General features: G+C 48.5%; 1 protein-coding gene across 3 annotated transcripts in view; it reads right to left on the minus strand.

The window, feature by feature from the left end:
* The window catches only part of KIZ (kizuna centrosomal protein), a 272,861-nt gene that overhangs the window by 190,419 nt on the left and 62,110 nt on the right, over positions 1 to 20,332 (minus strand). For 2 of the 3 annotated variants that reach the window (XM_075339380.1, XM_075339382.1), the window contains 2 exons: positions 2,885 to 3,530; positions 720 to 978 (listed from right to left, as the gene is read on the minus strand). In XM_075339380.1, the coding sequence (XP_075195495.1) occupies positions 720 to 978; positions 2,885 to 3,530 (905 nt within the window). The remainder of the gene's footprint in view (positions 1 to 719; positions 979 to 2,884; positions 3,531 to 20,332) is intronic. The other variant, XM_075339381.1, reaches the window with a different exon arrangement.

The raw sequence follows: 20,332 nt of genomic DNA on the forward strand, positions 1-20,332 counted from the left end.
AAAATGTTTGTCCATTGGACGGAGATGACAGCCACAGTAACGTTTTTTGTGTACGTCGAAAAAACGGAGAGCAATGGATCCGTTGCCGTCCGTAGTTTGGTAGAATGGAAGCCTATGGGTGCAGGACCTGTCGTAATCCTTCAAATGACAGAATCCGGCGACGGATTCCATTTTTTTTTAACTCAGGATGCTCCAATTTATTATTTAGCCCCCAGCAGGTCGGATCTGTCGAAAAACTGATCCGTTGCATCAGTTTAGCCACAATCTGTGATGGATCTGTTGATCCATCGAGAAAACGGATTGTGACTGATGGCAAAATACTGATGTATGAAAGGGGCCTTAGAGGCAGAGATTAAATCAGCCATCATGTGAAGGGAAAGATGCGGGCTCACACGCCGAGCCAGCATCAGAGCAAGGTATACAACCTTTGACATAAATGTACATCACAGGTCGTGAAGGAGTTAATGATGGATTTTAAAAATTAAGTTTTATTTATGTAGAGCCATACGTATAGTTTATCATCATTACTTGAGAAGCTGATGGGCTTGACCCGTGCTGCTATTTCATAGATGGCCGGATATCACTGGTAAAGTTTAGCTGTTTGCTGAGGGTGGCTGTCGTGGGATGGGGGGGCAGTAAGCCGATAATCCTGGCAGAAGTATATTGATAGAGAATGTCGCTGATGCCACATTCACTTTATGTAAAACTTTTGGACTTACTGACTGATTGAAGAGATTGATGAAGGATCCGCGTATGATTTATGTTCTGGGGAGCTTGTTAACGTGTATGTCTTCCGGTCAGAAGGAAGAGTTTTCTCCTCGAGTTCCATTACTTGTGGTTCCACTTGTTTTTTCTTTCCATCAATAACATCAAGCAGATCTTCGGCGGACATGTCTTCTGATTCAGTGATGGACACTGTGAGGTCACTGCTGCTGTCAAAAACATCGCTGTCTTCCCTTTTTGACACTGAATGAGAAGCTGCAGAAAAGAAAAACAATAGTACAGAAATCTAGATCCTCAAATAATCCATACCTTATGACACTCATTACGGTCCATGTGAATCAATACAGCAGGGTGATATGTAGAATAAATGATCCAAACTGAGTTTGAGGTACGCAAAACCCTTCGATTCAACCATTTCAGCAACTAAGAAGTGGGCAGCGCTGACTTGGCAACTCCAAGAACCCCGGAAGAAAGTGAGGAAGGAAATATATTGAGTTGTAAAAAAAGTATGTAAAGTGAGGTCTAAAGAGTTTTAAAAAAGTTCAAATCTACACGAGACAGAAAAGGTAGAGATTTTCCATCCAGATTTGAAGACACAAAATTTGGAAGCAGAGTTGGGGTCTACGCTTGCAGCTAAGTTTAGTAAAACAACATTTTTGTGCTCAAATTATTAGTTAAAAAAATAAAAATGTAACTTTATAATGCATACCATAGATTATTGCATGGAAGGCCTCCCATATGATGAGAGGTTGGAAAAGTTGGATTTGTTTAGCTTAGATAAAAGACATTTCAGAAGAGATCTCATTTATATGTATAAATACATGTGTGGTTAATATAAAGGACTGGCACATGACTTATTCCTTCCAAAGACAATACTAAGGACCAGGGGGCACTCACTGTGAAAAGAAGAAAGGCGATTCCGGCAGCTAAATAGGAAAGGGTTCTTTACAGTTAGAGCAGTCAGACTGTGGAAAGCCCTACCACAAGAGGTAGTAATGGCAGATATTATAACAACTTTTAAAAAAGGGCTGGATGATTTCCTCAGTACACAAAACATTGTCTGTTATAAATGATCTAATGATGAAATGTATAATTGGTGAAGGGACGTTGAATTAGATGAACCTAGCTCTTTTTTCAACCTATGTAACAATCCCTCTCCTCCCCCTAGATTTCCATAACAATGTTTTCTTGATCCCCATTGGTTCCCGCACATTCAGGGTCCAGCAATAACAAGAGGACACGTCACCGCTGTACCCAATCACAGACTTTAGCTGTCACATATGACGACACATCACCACCGGAGGATGTATGTGCAAAGACTGGAGAGGAACAGTGAAACAAGGAGAAGGGGGGGGGGGGGATACTAAAACGCATACAAGAACTCAGCTATATTTTGCAGGAAACTGCAATCAAAACCTGCACAAAAATCTAGAGAGAATTTATCATGGCGATTCTCTGAAGCTTTTCGCTGGATTTGCTATGGAAAATGTTGATGTTTCAACGTCACCAACTTTACATTGAAGAGCAAATACCCAGCATTCTAACCTGTAGCAAGAACATTTTCTGTATTTCTTCATGAGCAATCTTCATGCTTCTGTCTTAAAAGTGATCTACCATCTATCACGGTGGACAACCAGAGGGTAATAATAAGGAATTTCACAATCTAAAAATCAAATAGGCCACCATCCATAGACAAACTATTCGAGACACCAGTCTACAAGATCAACTGTAAGTAAATACCCCATGATCTTCCTACGACCAGACATCAATAGCTCTAGATATCTACTCCTTGAGTCTCGATCACTTTTGCTGGTCATAATATAATAGCAAAAAAACAAATACGACTCTCTCACAGTGAGAAAGACATAAAACTGTAATTTTGAGGGCAGGCTCGATCAAAGTTCTTTAAACAGGGACAAAAAAAAAAAAAGCAAAACTTCAGTATATAAATATCTAAAAACCATCATAAAATACGAAATATAATAAGATGGGTAGACTCATCGAAGAAACACAAACTAAGTGTAAAAAAAATGATTCTTCTGCTTCGTTTTCACTCAGAAGATTACCTGCTGCAGACCAAGGACAATAAAGAACATATCAAAGAAAAGGGAAAATAGTATAGGATAAAGGAAAAATAAATATATAAGTGAAGGCATCATACCTGACAGATTTTCACAGGCGCTCCGGTTATCTGATGTTTGGTTATTTATGTAATCACAGGCATCAGGTGGAGATCCAGAGGGGCTCGCGTGTGTAAATCTCTCTTCATTAGGAACCAGCCTTTCATACATCAATGAATCTTCCACCTTGTTGCCTGGGCTGTCATTCTGTAAATCCCCTGTTCTGTTCTCTGGACTTAATCTTTTCAGAGTCTGTGAGCTAAGTTGTGCAGATTGCCTGCTTTCAACTAAATGTTTCCTAGCACTTTGAGTCTTGTCGATCTCTGCGCGGTGTGTTCTCGCATCCTCAGAAGAAGCGATGGATGTGACCGGCATTTTTTGACTAATCTGGAAGGATGATGTCTCCCCATCTATTTTGTCAGGCTTATTTAAGCACTGAGTATCACTATTAGCTGGTACTACACAGCTGTCTGTCACATTGCTGTTTATTGCTGCCTGTCTGGCTGAATGTGGGTCAGAAATAGAAAAGCTCTTTGTGGGCTGGGGAGATTTCCTCTGTGTAAGGCAATGTTCAATGCTTGAGTTGGCTGACATTTGGCGGCCCATGAAGATTGTTGCTGGATGATAGATTCTTCTTGACATGTCGGCGCTTGTGTTAATTTCTGCCTGTCGTGAAACTTGCGGCATCTGGAAAATAGAGGTTGTGGGGCTTTAAGAAAGAATTGGATACTGAGAAATTGTTTTCTTTCCTCCTTCAAAATGGAATATCTTTTCTTTCAAAAACAAGTATTAAAATGCTTTTAGGATGCTGGATAAAGATCTCACACTATTCTGTAAAGTGCACCACATTGTAAGTTTTATTTTCTTTCCTAAGAAATAGCCGCAAAAATCAAACCAGAGAATTTATTAGTCATTTTGAGACAATTTTTTTGCCACAAACGACAGCATTTTACATAATAACACTTAATTTGTGACATTTTTACTTTTCCTCATACTTTTAGAAAGTATTGGGGGTTAGTGGGTGGGGCACAGCGAGGGGCATGGAAACCAGCCCCATAAAAGGATTACATTTAAAGGGGTTGTCCACTACTTGGACAACCCCTTCTCATTCCCCTTGTTTGCCCTTGTAAAAATAAATAAGCCTATACTCCCCTCTGGTGTGGCCGTGGTTCCAGCGATGTCTGAAGTCGCGTTCCCAGGGCCTACATGATACTGTTATGACACGCGACCCATAGGCGCTTGGCGTTAGTCTCCTCGCCTCTGGACATTTGCGTAGGATGTGATCACTGTGCTGACTTCCTATTCAAACGTCCGAAGTAGTGAGGAAGGAAGCCGATGCTGATTGTTATGACACGCAAGCCCTGCAACCAATTAGTGTCAGCTTCCTTCTCCCCGCCTTCAGACAATTGAGCAACAAGTCAGCACAGCGCTAACATCCTGCTTATATGTCCAGAGGAGGGTAGACAGATGCCGGGCGCTGATTGGTCGCAGGGCTTGCATGTCATAACAATGTCACATGGGCCCCAGGAAAACGACTTCAGACATCGCTAGAACAGAGACCACACTGTAGGTGAATATAGGCTTATTTATTTTTACAGGTGCAAACAAGGAGAATGAGAATGGGATGTCCAAGTAGTGGACAACCCCTTTAAAGGAACCGGTCACCAGATTGGTCAGATGGGTGTCTCCGTTCTCCGGGTGCGGTGCCTCCTTTTTCGGCCATCTTTGCCCTCCTTCTTCTGAAGCCTAGGTGCATGACGCGTCCTACGTCATGTACACAGGCCGGCAATAAGGTCCTCAATGCCGGTGAGTGTGTATGACGTAGGACGCGTCATGCACCAAGGCTTCAGAAGAAGGAAGAGAAAGATGGTCGAAAGAGGAGGCACCGAACCCAGACAACAGAGACACCCATCTGCACTGTATCAACCGTTTAGGTGAGTATTATAAAGTCATTTTTACGTTCTACACAGCGGCCTGGGTTCTTATATACAGCATGTTGGAATGCTGTATATAAGAGCCCACTGGTGGTGGCCGCAGCTTATAGTCACCAAATCTGGTGATTGGTTCCCTTTAAGGCCAGAAATAGATAAACAAAATCTTACTCATAGAAGGCACTGATTTAATTTTCCAGCTTTACAGGAGTTTTCCATGGAAGAAATATTGATGGTGGAAACATGGTTATAAGCTACCATATTCCCTCCATAAAGGGAGAGTAGAATAAGCAGCAGCTAAGACATCGCTGGTGGCAGTTTACCGCCCTTGAAAGAACAAGGATGTGAATGCTGAAATACAGTGTGCCTAACCCTTATTTTCTCAGATATCTGCAGTCAGTGGAGAATCGGATCGTTCTTATGTACACCAGATTGTTTGTCAGGACAGAGCACACCCTCCCAGCACCAAAGATTTGTAATTTCCTTTACATTGAGGCACTTTACAGGCGCATACAGAATTTCTGTCATCAATGTAATACCATTTTGAATGTGTTCCCTTTGCACTGATGAGGGGCAAAACCCTGAAATAATATATTATATATATAATATGTGATATGTCAAAGGCCTTTAACAGGAATCTGTCACCAGGGTTTTGCCACCCCTTCTGAGCTATATTAGATAATAGTAGAAATCTAAAAGATATCTATTAATGTTTGTATTAAAAATAACTATAAAGAGAGTACCCAAGCATCAATACACCCAAAAAAGTGATAAATCAAGAGATTAAAGATTCAGTTATAAGCATAATCTCCCACACCTACTGTGAGGCAAATCCCGGGATATGAAGATGAATTATGACTCCAGTCATAATCCCTCATCACTCCCTGGCAGTGCCCCCTCCCTTCTTGTTCTCAGTGTTCCACTTACACCTCCATGGCCATGTCCTGTGATATGGAGATGAGGTGGTGTGGGAACAATGGACACAGGATGACTCCCTGCCGTCACCCTGTAGTAGGAGCTGCTAGCTAGTTAGCAAGGCTATGGAAATAGCCAGACAGAACGACTCCAGTAAAAAATGGTTCATATCTCGCAAGCCATATTTCCGATAAATATGGCAACCATAAAAATGGTGTCTCCGCATGCGGACGATGCCGGCACACCCTTTTTATGGGAGCAGGACATTGGGAAATGCCCCAGGCGTGATATCAGCCAATGGGGAACTGGCAGACAGGTCATGAGTCCCCTCGTTCTGTAGCTAAATTCATAACTGTCACAATGAGAGCATTGGCGTCCGCCTACGACGCTCCCAGGCAAAGTTATGGCCCATATTCCATGTTGGGATATTGTCCATAACTCAAGCCAGGGGTGGAGCAGTGCTCCCTGTGAGGTCACGAAGGTAGGAGGGGACCTGGATTTGGCCAGGTTGATAACCCTACTTCGGCCATTTTCCAGTGTTCTTTCGCTGGGGGCACGTGTAGGAAACATCTGTGGGAGTTCCTGGAAACCTGGTCTACAGCGCCCCCCTGTGGCCAGACGCAACAAGGTAACTGCTGGAACTGTGTATGCCTGTTTGTAACCCATGCTTTGATTGTAACTGTACTCTGACATATGTATATTCTGTAGATTCCCTATTGTATATATTGTAGTTTCTAGTGTGCTTTAGGCTGATTAAATTATATAATTAATCTTGGGCTGTTCTGTTATCTCGATCTTGAATCCCACGTCTGTGTGTTCGGCTAATAGTTACCGTAAATCGGTTGGTGGCAGCGAATTGTGCCAAGGATTATTGTGGGGAGGCCAGTGAGATTCGGGGAGATTTTATATATTCCGCCCGCGGAGGTCGGGGGAATATATACCTTACTCTCACCGGGGACCCTTCAATAATCGGCATAAGTAGTATAGCGGCCTCCTTGCTTATTGTCGGGCAATTCCATAATTGGCCTGACTATAAGAGGGGCGCTAGAGAGCGCGTCACGTGCTCTGTCGGTCGGGAGGTATAAAGGAGGGGTGACCCCCACTTGTTACCCCCCGATTGTGACGTACTGGTAGCCAGCGCGGGGGATTTCTGAGTGACCCCCCCGGTGGTTTGTGACATATTGGTGGCAGCGGTGGGATCGAGATAATAGTGTGTGTGAGTGTGAGACCCATACTCCCAGACACTAAAGACTGCCTGCAGCAGCTGTGGCTGCTGGGGTCTTCAGACTAGCTCAACACTAGAGTGTCAGAGTGCAGATACTGTAAGGTGTGTGGAGGCATCAGGTGTCAGTTCTGTGTCAGTGACCAAAAGTCTGCAAGAATGGCTGATGGCACCAGGAGCAGAGCTATGCAACTGGCCAATGCTAAGGCAGGAGCCGAAGAGAGGGAGGACGGTGCTGTGGACAGCAATGAGGAGGTTGCCCACGAGTCCTCCAGGAGCTCGACGCCAGAAAACCGTTCTGCCGAGGACATTGCACAACCTGGCACTGCTGGACAAGATGAGGAGGAGCTCACCCAAGGTTCCTCAACGAGCCAGATGCCAGCCCTCCGCTCTGAAAGGGACAGTGAATCGCCTAGCTCTGCAGCGTGCCGCAGATCACCACGTGCCATTCCACCGAGCCTGGGAGGCTCGGATAGCCTTCTTCAAATGGCTATGGCCCTTCTCCAGGCTGGAGACCAGAAGGGCTACAAGGAACTCCTGGCAGAGCGCAGGGCAGAGCGGCAGGCAGCGCGTGACGCTGAGGCTGCGGAGCGGCACGCAGAGCGTGAGGCTGCGGAGCGAGAGCGGCAGGCAGCGCGTGAAGAGCGAGAGCGACAGGCAGACCGTGACTACCAGCTGCAGCTAGCTCAGCTCCGGCCCTCATCAGCCACACGTGACCTTCGAGACACCAAACTTCCAAAGGTCCGTGTTGAGGACTTCCCAGTGCTGGAGAAGGATGGAGACTTGGACTCTTTCTTGACTGCTTTTGAACGGACTTGCCTGCAGCACCATCTGGACAAGGACCAGTGGGCCAAATACCTGACCCCCCGTTTAAGGGGTAAGGCCCTGGATATCCTTGGGGACTTGCCTGCTGAGGCAGATCAGGGCTACGACACCATCAAGCGGGCCCTGATCCAACAGTACAACCTCACTCCGGAGTCCTACCGCAAGAAGTTCCGGACCCTGCAGAAGGGACCAAAGGACTCCTGGGCTGACCACCGGCGGGCACTTGCCCGAGCTGCCGACCACTGGACCCAAGGCCTGCAGCTTTCCACCGGACCAGAGATCCTGGACTTGGTCATCACGGAGCAACTCTTGTGGAACTGCCCTGAGGATCTCCGCCAGTTCATCCGAGACCAGAAGCCAAAGGGGTCCACGGCTACAGCTGCCCTTGCCGATGACTACACCAACAACCGGGCCCCTGAGGCCAGGAGAGCGGCCACCAGCAGCACCTGGAGAGGGGGTAAGATGAATTCTGCGACTGCCCCACCTGCCCCTAGACTGCAGGGGGTGTCCCCCTCAACTCCCCTCTCCAGGCCCGTGGCAGAACCAAGACGGTGCCACCAGTGCAACCTACCTGGACACTTCAAGGCCATGTGCCCACAGCGCCCCCCTGTGGCCAGACGCAACAAGGTAACTGCTGGAACTGTGTATGCCTGTTTGTAACCCATGCTTTGATTGTAACTGTACTCTGACATATGTATATTCTGTAGATTCCCTATTGTATATATTGTAGTTTCTAGTGTGCTTTAGGCTGATTAAATTATATAATTAATCTTGGGCTGTTCTGTTATCTCGATCTTGAATCCCACGTCTGTGTGTTCGGCTAATAGTTACCGTAAATCGGTTGGTGGCAGCGAATTGTGCCAAGGATTATTGTGGGGAGGCCAGTGAGATTCGGGGAGATTTTATATATTCCGCCCGCGGAGGTCGGGGGAATATATACCTTACTCTCACCGGGGACCCTTCAATAATCGGCATAAGTAGTATAGCGGCCTCCTTGCTTATGGTCGGGCAATTCCATAATTGGCCTGACTATAAGAGGGGCGCTAGAGAGCGCGTCACGTGCTCTGTCTGTCGGTCGGGAGGTATAAAGGAGGGGTGACCCCCACTTGTTACCCCCCGATTGTGACGTACTGGTAGCCAGCGCGGGGGATTTCTGAGTGACCCCCCCGGTGGTTTGTGACATATTGGTGGCATAGCGGTGGGATCGAGATAATAGTGTGTGTGAGTGTGAGACCCATACTCCCAGACACTAAAGACTGCCTGCAGCAGCTGTGGCTGCTGGGGTCTTCAGACTAGCTCAACACTAGAGTGTCAGAGTGCAGATACTGTAAGGTGTGTGGAGGCATCAGGTGTCAGTTCTGTGTCAGTGACCAAAAGTCTGCAAGAATGGCTGATGGCACCAGGAGCAGAGCTATGCAACTGGCCAATGCTAAGGCAGGAGCCGAAGAGAGGGAGGACGGTGCTGTGGACAGCAATGAGGAGGTTGCCCACGAGTCCTCCAGGAGCTCGACGCCAGAAAACCGTTCTGCCGAGGACATTGCGCAACCTGGCACTGCTGGACAAGATGAGGAGGAGCTCACCCAAGGTTCCTCAACGAGCCAGATGCCAGCCCTCCGCTCTGAAAGGGACAGTGAATCGCCTAGCTCTGCAGCGTGCCGCAGATCACCACGTGCCATTCCACCGAGCCTGGGAGGCTCGGATAGCCTTCTTCAAATGGCTATGGCCCTTCTCCAGGCTGGAGACCAGAAGGGCTACAAGGAACTCCTGGCAGAGCGCAGGGCAGAGCGGCACGCAGAGCGTGAGGCTGCGGAGCGAGAGCGGCAGGCAGCGCGTAAAGAGCGAGAGCGACAGGCAGACCGTGACTACCAGCTGCAGCTAGCTCAGCTCCGGCCCTCATCAGCCACACGTGACCTTCGAGACACCAAACTTCCAAAGGTCCGTGTTGAGGACTTCCCAGTGCTGGAGAAGGATGGAGACTTGGACTCTTTCTTGACTGCTTTTGAACGGACTTGCTTGCAGCACCATCTGGACAAGGACCAGTGGGCCAAATACCTGACCCCCCGTTTAAGGGGTAAGGCCCTGGATATCCTTGGGGACTTGCCTGCTGAGGCAGATCAGGGCTACGACACCATCAAGCGGGCCCTGATCCAACAGTACAACCTCACTCCAGAGTCCTACCGCAAGAAGTTCCGGAGCCTACAGAAGGGACCAAAGGACTCCTGGGCTGACCACCGGCGGGCACTTGCCCGAGCTGCCGACCACTGGACCCAAGGCCTGCAGCTTTCCACCGGACCGGAGATCCTGGACTTGTTCATCACGGAGCAACTCTTGTGGAACTGCCCTGAGGATCTCCGCCAGTTCATCCGAGACCAGAAGCCAAAGGGGTCCACGGCTACAGCTGCCCTTGCCGATGACTACACCAACAACCGGGCCCCTGAGGCCAGGAGAGCGGCCACCAGCAGCACCTGGAGAGGGGGTAAGATGAATTCTGCGACTGCCCCACCTGCCCCTAGACTGCAGGGGGTGTCCCCCTCAACTCCCCTCTCCAGGCCCGTGGCGGAACCAAGACGGTGCCACCAGTGCAACCTACCTGGACACTTCAAGGCCATGTGCCCTCAGCGTCCCAAGGCCCCGGCTCCGTCCCCGTCCCAAGGGCCGCCCAAGGTGTATTGTGTGGGTGGGGGTGGTGGTAGGTCCCTGGACAGCTTCCAACCTGTCACCGTCGGCCGGTCTGTGACCATAGGACTGCGAGACAGCGCCTCGGAGGTGACTCTGGTGCGGCCTGAGATGGTGTCCCCCCAAGACTTGATCCCTGGAAAAACCCTCGCTGTCTCCGGGATTGGAGGCATTGACCCGGCGCTGCCTGTTGCTGACATTTATGTGGACTGGGGCGCAGGGCGGGGGGTGAGGGAGGTGGGGGTAACTGATCGGATCCCTGCAAACGTGCTACTTGGGACAGATTTGGGGCAGATAACCTCCCAGTTTGGGCCCCCCCCAAGGGCTGAACCTTCAGCCCGTACTGACATGACTCCTAACAATGTTAATGTGTTATCTATGAATGATGTAAGGGAGGAGGGAGTGAACTCTGATTTTTCTGCTTGCATAGACACCATAGACACACACTCAGCTGCAGCTGTGACAGGGGAGGGGGTCAGAGAAAGGTGTGACAATGCCTCTACAAGTAATCAGCCTGTGAGCTGGGATCTGTTGCCCTCTGCAGGGATAAGCAGAGAGCAGGGTGCTGCAGGGGGAGGACCAGTGTGTGGGGTGGGGGCTACCACAGCAAATGTGGGGTCCCCAGAGATTTCACAGCGGGGTTCTGTTGCTGCAGGAGGGGAACAGGCAGGTGAGATTGGGGCCGGTCCAGGAGCGGAAGTGCTCCCAGGTAAGATCTCGGTGCATGGTTCCCCCACAACCGGGGTGTCAGGAAGCCAGGTAGGTCTGCCTGAACCGGCGACTTGGTCAGGAACGGAGGAGGAGCAGGCACGACCCACGGTCGCAGCGGCTGTGGCCGCTGTCACCCGCAGTGGGAGTGCTGGAAGCCAAGGGGCCTCCCGGAGGTCCGATAGCTCTTCCCCTTCTGACCAAGTGGCAGCCGAGTCAGGTGGAGGCCAGGACACAGGTCCCGGGGTACTGACTGAAGATGTGACAGTCTCGTCGATCCAGAGTCACCTCCGAGGCGCTGTCTCGCAGTCCTATGGTCACAGACCGGCCGACGGTGACAGGTTGGAAGCTGTCCAGGGACCTACCACCACCCCCACCCACACAATACACCTTGGGCGGCCCTTGGGACGGGGACGGAGCCGGGGCCTTGGGACGCTGAGGGCACAGCCCGCCCGTGCTACAGGCAGCCGACTTCACGCGGCCGTTTGTAGTACAGACCGACGCCAGTGACTTCGGCCTCGGTGCGGTGCTCAGCCAGGTGGACTCTGCGAGCCAAGAGCACCCAGTCTTGTACCTGAGCAGGAAGCTGTTACCAAGGGAAGTTGCCTATTCCACGATGGAGAAGGAGTGCCTGGCCATAGTGTGGGCCCTGCAGCGTCTGCAACCCTATCTATACGGGCGCCACTTCATCGTGGAGACGGACCACAATCCCCTCAGCTGGTTGCACACCGTCTCTGGGACGAATGGGCGATTGTTGCGATGGAGCCTTGCGCTCCAGCAATACAACTTCACCATTCGCCACAAAAGGGGCCGTGACCACGGTAATGCAGACGGGCTGTCCCGACAAGGAGAGGTCGCGGACGGGCGCACGGGGGAACACCGGAGTGTGCTGCCCCCTAGCGCCCTCAAAAGGGGGGAGGTGTGAGGCAAATCCCGGGATATGAAGATGAATTATGACTCCAGTCATAATCCCTCATCACTCCCTGGCAGTGCCCCCTCCCTTCTTGTTCTCAGTGTTCCACTTACACCTCCATGGCCATGTCCTGTGATATGGAGATGAGGTGGTGTGGGAACAATGGACACAGGATGACTCCCTGCCGTCACCCTGTAGTAGGAGCTGCTAGCTAGTTAGCAAGGCTATGGAAATAGCCAGACAGAACGACTCCAGTAAAAAATGGTTCATATCTCGCAAGCCATATTTCCGATAAATATGGCAACCATAAAAATGGTGTCTCCGCATGCGGACGATGCCGGCACACCCTTTTTATGGGAGCAGGACATTGGGAAATGCCCCAGGCGTGATATCAGCCAATGGGGAACTGGCAGACAGGTCATGAGTCCCCTCGTTCTGTAGCTAAATTCATAACTGTCACAATGAGAGCATTGGCGTCCGCCTACGACGCTCCCAGGCAAAGTTATGGCCCATATTCCATGTTGGGATATTGTCCATAACTCAAGCCAGGGGTGGAGCAGTGCTCCCTGTGAGGTCACGAAGGTAGGAGGGGACCTGGATTTGGCCAGGTTGATAACCCTACTTCGGCCATTTTCCAGTGTTCTTTCGCTGGGGGCACGTGTAGGAAACATCTGTGGGAGTTCCTGGAAACCTGGTCTACAGCGCCCCCCTGTGGCCAGACGCAACAAGGTAACTGCTGGAACTGTGTATGCCTGTTTGTAACCCATGCTTTGATTGTAACTGTACTCTGACATATGTATATTCTGTAGATTCCCTATTGTATATATTGTAGTTTCTAGTGTGCTTTAGGCTGATTAAATTATATAATTAATCTTGGGCTGTTCTGTTATCTCGATCTTGAATCCCACGTCTGTGTGTTCGGCTAATAGTTACCGTAAATCGGTTGGTGGCAGCGAATTGTGCCAAGGATTATTGTGGGGAGGCCAGTGAGATTCGGGGAGATTTTATATATTCCGCCCGCGGAGGTCGGGGGAATATATACCTTACTCTCACCGGGGACCCTTCAATAATCGGCATAAGTAGTATAGCGGCCTCCTTGCTTATTGTCGGGCAATTCCATAATTGGCCTGACTATAAGAGGGGCGCTAGAGAGCGCGTCACGTGCTCTGTCGGTCGGGAGGTATAAAGGAGGGGTGACCCCCACTTGTTACCCCCCGATTGTGACGTACTGGTAGCCAGCGCGGGGGATTTCTGAGTGACCCCCCCGGTGGTTTGTGACACCTACTATAGATACTGTATTGTCACTATACAGTTATGTACTGGCAGTTAAAGGGAATCTGTCACCGGGTTTTTAACACCTGATCTGAGAGCAGCAAAATGTAGGGGCAGAGATCCTAATTCCAGCGATGTGTCACTTACTGGGCTGCTTAGTGTAGTTTTGATAAAATCACTGTTTAATCAGCAGGAGATTATCATTAGAGGACTACTTAGCCTGCTACCAGGTAGTCCAGCATATTCATGAGCTCTGTAAAACTGCTAGATCTGCAGCAAAGTTTTATGGGTACCAATTGAGGCAGCTGAACAATAAAGTTCATATGTATCCCTGTTGTGCCTCATGCATGACTCTCACCCTAACAAGGGCAGTACCCAGATGTCATTCTAGTCTAGTGACCCCCAGAAGAAAAAAAAAAACCATCCTGACGTGTTTCCATCTCCTTAATGAAGTTTCATCAGGGAAGTGTAAGGGAGAGAAAAAGAACTGGATTAAAAAATTGGCAAGTGGTATTAGAAAACATACCAATAGGAGATCCAGAGTGGCACTGTAGTGAAAGCTCAACTCAACTCAACTAGCAAAAAGGTCTAGAAGAGGTCTTGTCGGAAACGCGTCAGGAGGGCTTTATTTTCTGCCAGGGTTACTAGACTAGAATGACACCGTGAGTATTGCCCTTTTTAGGGAGGGAATCACGCATGGGGCAGGAGAAAGATACATAGGAATATCGTTCAGCTGCCTCAATTCATGCACATTGAACTCCACAGACCTTTGAACTGTTCTAATTGGACTGGGTGAGATCCACACAATAATTACTACTAGAACAACTGACAAAAGCCAGAACACAATTCTATAGTGACAATAAGGAGATTTTAGTACTCACCTTAAAATCCGTTTCTTGTAGTCTCCATTTGGGACACCGAACCATGGAATAGACTGTTGCCACCTGGGGGCTGATACGGTTATTGCATCTAAATAAAATTGTCACACGTACTTACCTACCATACGACCTCGAAGTGAGTGGCGAACATCCACTTCCTGGAGTGGGAGGGATGTTCGGTGTCACAGCGACGTCACACGACAGCTGGCCAATAGAAGCGGAGGGGCGGAGATGAGCGGGATGTAAATATCCCGCCCATTTACTTTCTTTCGCATAGCCGGCGGGAGCCGCGGGACGCAGATCAGCTGCAGTTCATCGTTCCCGGGGTGTCACACACTGCGATGTGTGCTGCCTCGGGAACATTGAACAACCCGACGTTCAATTTTTAGGTTTTGAACGACGTGTATGCGATCAACGTTTATTCGTTCAATCGCAATCGCACGTAGGTTTCACACACTACAATATCACTAACGATGCCGGATGTGCGACACTTACGACGTAACCCCGCCGACACATCGTTAGATATATTGTAGCATGTAAAGCCCGCTTTAGATTATATTTTGCGTGCGGGAGTCAGACTTCCTCAATTTTGTGAGAAAGCAGTAAGAGGAGAAAGAAATGAAAAAAAAAAAGAATTAAGAAGAGAAAATGTAACCATATGCCCAACCAGGCAACCAAGGGATGGAGCTGTACCCCTCAATGAAGACTGCAAGAAACAAATTTTACGGTGAGTACTAAAATATTCTTTTCTCGTTCCTCTTATTGGGAGACACGGAACCATGGGGCGTCCTAAAGCTGACCACAGGATGGGAAAAAAATAAATATCATACTGTCATCACTTAGCCTGATGCCCCAGCTCAAGCAGAAGGCCGCAGTATCTTCCTACCAAGGATTGTATCTGTTGAGGCAAAAGTATGCACTCTGTAAAAGTTAGAAAATCTATGCACCGATGCCCAAGTAGCTACATTACAGAGCTGCAAAGCCTATGTCTGATGGCGCACCACCCAGAAGGCTCCAACCGCCGTGTACAGCGTGCTATAACCCTAAATGAAGCCGCCCTAGCCTTAGTACCATAGGCCTGGATAATAGGAGTCTTCATGCAGTGGACAATGGTTGTTTTAGAAGTGGTCTGATCCCTACGATGGCCCTCTGGTATAACAGACAAGCAATCAGAAAGCCTGAATGAGGCCGTGGCCTATAAATAGTATTTTACAGCTGTAAAACCTCTAAACTGTGCAGAGCCTTCTCAATAGGATGAGATGCTGCCAGACAAAAGGAGGATGAAATAATATCTTCATTTAGGTGAAAACATGAGACCACCTTCAGGAGAAAAAGACAGAATTGGCCTCAATACTACCGTGTTTTTCCAAAAATAAGACACTGTCTTATATTTTTTTTGCCCCCTAAAAAAGCGCTAGGGCTTATTTTTGGAGGAGGTCTTATTCTCGGAGAAACACGGTTGGGGGTAAGTTTACCCCCCAAAAAAGCAGACCCCCCACTTCCCAGGAGACTCATACTCACCAGACCAGGACGTCTGCGTGGTTCCAAGGTCCTCCTGTGATCTCCGGTCGGTGCTGCACGCCGTCCTACCCTGCTGCTAGCTGACATACTGACACACACAGCAGATCACAGATATACACAGCAGATCACAGATATACACAGATCACACACAGCAGATCTCAGGCATGCACAGCCATCACAGATACACACATCCGATCACAGATACACACATCCGATCACAGATACACACAGCCGATCAGAGATACACACACAGCAGATCGCAGATATACACAGCCGATCACACAAAGCAGATCTCAGGCATGCACAGCCATCGCAGATACACACAGCCGATCACAGATACACACAGCCGATCACAGATACATACACAGCAGATCGCAGATATACACAGCAGATCACACACAGCCATCACAGATACACACATCCGATCGCAGACACACACAGCCGATCACAGATACACACATCTGATCGCAGGCACACACATCCGATCGCAGGCACACACAGCCGATCACAGATACACACATCCGAACGCAGACACACACAGCCGATCGCAGAAAAACACAGCCGATCGCAGACACACACACACACACAGCCGATTGCAGACACACACACACACACACACACAATCACATCACATCACATCACATCCAGCACTTACGGCAAAGCAAGTCACGTGTCCGGCCGCAGGTCCTGTTCGTCGCGCTGCACCGCACTGCCTCTCAGGATTCTCCCGGCGAGAAGAGATCGGTGTCACTGGATGAGGTGAGTGTTTATGCGATCCGATCTGTGTGCGATCCGATGTGTGTGTGTGTGTGTGTGTGATTTGTCGTTTGCGTGTGAGCCGATGTTTGTGTGTGCGATCTGATTATGTGTGCGATCTGACTGTGTGTGCGATCCGATGTTTGTGTGTGAGATCTGGTGTGTGTGTGTGTGTGAGATCTGATTGTGTGTGTTTAAGTGTGTGTGTGTGAGAGCTGCTGTGTGCGGGTGTGTGATCACTGCAGGTCCTGCCGCTCAGTGTCGGGTGAGTGTAATTGCAGGGTGCCGCTGTGTATAATGAAGTGTCCTGCAGTATCTGTATCTTTTTTTAGCTGCACGGACACTTCATTATTGATCCAGGACTAGGGTTTATTTTCGGAGGAGGGCTTATATTTAAGCCTTTCTCCGAAAATGCTGAAAATCCCTGCTAGGGCTTATTTTTGGGGGAGGTCTTATTTTTGGAAAAACACGGTATCTTATCTTAATGAAGAACAAGGTAAAGAGAGCAACACGGCAGAGCTGCAGGCTATAAGAAAAGGAACCTTATAAGGCTATGTTCACACAGGGCGTTTTTGCAGCGTTTTTTTTAGCTACGGATTTGCTTTGGCTTTATGAAAATCCATGCTAAAAAAAACGCTGCTTTTTACAGTCCCTGCAAAGTCTATGAGATTTCTGAAATCTCATACACACACACACACACACACACACACGATTTTTTCCTGACAGTTTTGTGAACCACCTCCGGTTTTGCTGCGTTCTGAAAAGAATGAGCATGACAATTCTTTTCAGCGCTTTTGCTATGGTTTTTCACCCTAGTGACAGGTGGACTGGCAGATAACCTGCGAGTCCATCTGTCACTAGATTGATTCAGGGTATCTGGCCAATACTTAAATGGTGCTGGGGATAGGGGTATTGGAGCAAGCGCGGTATATTTACAGAGTCACCGTCGCGGCTGTATGCCCCCACGACTCCTCCACTTTCCCGCTCATTCCATATACACTGCTTTCATCTGTGATTGGTTGCAGTCAGACTCGCCCCCAGCATGTGACTGCAACCAATCACAGATCTGGTATACGGGTCTATACAGAGAGCTAGTGAGCCGCTCAGTCAGCTGTGACCTTACTCAGGCTATTTACGGTCACAGGTATCGCCAGCTGTGACCGGGAATCACCTGAGTGAAGTGACCGCTGATCGTGCGGCTCATTCATTCTCTGGAGATCACAGCGGGCAGTCCTGTTCTATGGTGCTCACTGTGATCTTCAGATGTAGCAGAGCTGAATCACTGTGGGACCTTGTGTGGATTATGTTGCATCTGCAAGGGTGATTATAGGGTTAATAAATTGGTGAAAGGCTTTTTGGATTTTATTTCAAATAAAGGATGTTTCCGGTGTTTGTGTTTATTTCTTGTCACTTATTACAGATTGGTGATGGGGGGGGGGTCTCCTAGACGCCTGCCATTACCAATCTAGGACTTAGTCCCAGCTCTGAGCTGCGATTAACCCCTTATTACCCCGATTGCCAATGCACCAGGGCAATTTGGGAAGAGCCGGATAAAGTGCTAGGAATGTCGCATCTAATGGATGTGACAATCCCGGGTATCTAGAGTCTGATATTTTTAGGCTGGGTCTCTCCAGCCTGAGAATACCAGCCTCAGCTGTGGGTTTTATCTTGGCTGAGTATCAAAATTTGGGGGGACCGCACACAGGTTTTTTTACATTTATTTATTTAAATAATTAAAAAACAGCGTGGGGTCCCTCTTATTTGGATACCCAGCCAACATAAAGCACACAGCGGGGGGCTGCAGTATGTGCTGGATATCAATATATGGGGGGAACCTACGTAATTTTTTTAAATTTATTTTTTAAGTGTACGATAGACCGGCAGACTCCAGGGAGGGGGGGAGGGGGAAGCAGTGAATATGAATGAGGCTAATGAGCGGCATCGGAAGTAGGAGGAGCCGCGGGAGCAGGTACGGATGAGATTAGAATGTATGGGCTCATTTCAGGTTAGTGGGCATGACCAGCTGGGTTAGGGGGCATGAACGGCTTGGTTTGTGAGCTAGGAGATGTTTTCTCCCTGCCACTACAATCATGCTTCGCCCCCGTGCCCCCCATGTGTTAGGGGCCTGTTGAAAACATCATACTTGGAAGGAGCCCATAAACTCTTGCATCTACCGGAGACTGGTAAGTATATTACGCTTGCTTTACTTTTTTTTTTTCCTTCTCTCTACCTTTTTTTTTTTTTTTTTAAACTACCCTAGTGCCGAATCCAGGTCTATCCCGGCCTGGCCCAGCACTCGGGTACTCTTGAACCTTTGCTGGTCTTGACATCACATGAAAATAACGCTGCAAAAACGCCATAAAAACTGCACCAAAACTGCAGATGACTCCCAGGAGACATTCTGCAACAAGATTAGGTTTTGGTCAGGAAAAAAACGCTGTAAAAACGTCCTAGAAAGAAATCGTGTACAAATCTCTCTGATAGGTTCAAAAGGCGGGGACTTAACAGCTTCCAAAACAAGATTTAGCTTGATAGGGTTGTCTAACGTGCACCACTCCCTGGAATTATAAAAGCCAAGTCCCTCAAACAAAATAGCCAGGCTGGACACCTGACCCATGAGGGAACTAAGCGTCAGCCCTGCCTCCTATGAAGACTGCAAAAAGGAGAGCAGTGACAGCACAGAAAAGGACATTGGGAAAGAATTGGTAGACTCACATCAATAAAAGTAAGTTCTCCATGTACGAAGATGGCTTTTGGACCCTAGACCAACTGAGACAGCCCTGTGTCCATCAGAATCATGCTTTCAACAGCCATGCTGTCAAATTGGGCTCTAGTAAATTTGGATGGAAGAGCAGACACTGAAACAAAAGATCAGGGCAAAACAGAAGAACACATAGGACATTTGCCAGGTGATTGAGCACTTCACAATACCAGGCTCTCTGGGGCCAGTTTGAAGCAATGAGTAACTGGAACACCCCCTACTCTGATCTACTTGAGAACTCTGGATAGAAACGGTTGAGGTGGAACCAGGAAAAGCAGAGAGAACTGGGACCAAGAAACTACTAAAGCATTTATTGTGAAACGTAACGGTCCCTGAATCTTGTTATAAATTTTGGCACTTTGTGGTTCAGTCTGGATGCAAAGAGATAGATATCTTGATAACGCCACCGTCAACAAATTTGCTCCTTGCGTGAATCCACTGGCGACATAAAAACATTGCCTCCCAATTGTCCACTCTTGGTATATGAACGGTTGAAATAATGGAATTCTGTCTTCCACCCATTCTAAAATTTCTGAGACCTTCATCATGGCAGATGAGCTTTGTGTACCTCCTTGGTGATTGATCTAGGCCACTGTAGTAGCATTGTCCAAGTGAACTCTGATCGGCAACCCTCGGACTAAGTGCTGCCAATGTTAAAGGGCTAGGCAAATTTGTCTAAAACACATTTATAGGGAGAAGTCTCTCTTGGGTGCTCCAAGCTCCCTGGACCATAAAATGACGGAAGACCGCTCCCAAACCGTAAAGGCTGGCATCTGTGGTGAGCACCTGCCACTGAATGGGGTAAAAAAAGTGACCCCAAAGTAACAGGGGAGATGTTAACCATCACTTGGGAGGCAGACAACAAAGAAGGGGGAGATGGATAGGCCGATCTTGGAACTGTATTGATAGGCTAGAAGTGTTTCCTGCAGAATTCTTGACCAGAATTGAGGAAGCAGAACCTCCTCGAATGCTGCCATCATTTTCCCTAGGACTTTCATGCAGAACCAAAGTAGATGCTTGGTCGGACGGTTCAAGGCCCTGACGGACGACTAAAGATAATCAGTTCTCCTCCGGAAGAAATAGTGATGCCTAAATGGTGTTGAACGCCATA

This window comes from Anomaloglossus baeobatrachus, chromosome 3 (assembly GCF_048569485.1).
Source record: "Anomaloglossus baeobatrachus isolate aAnoBae1 chromosome 3, aAnoBae1.hap1, whole genome shotgun sequence".
Lineage (NCBI taxonomy): Eukaryota > Metazoa > Chordata > Amphibia > Anura > Aromobatidae > Anomaloglossus > Anomaloglossus baeobatrachus.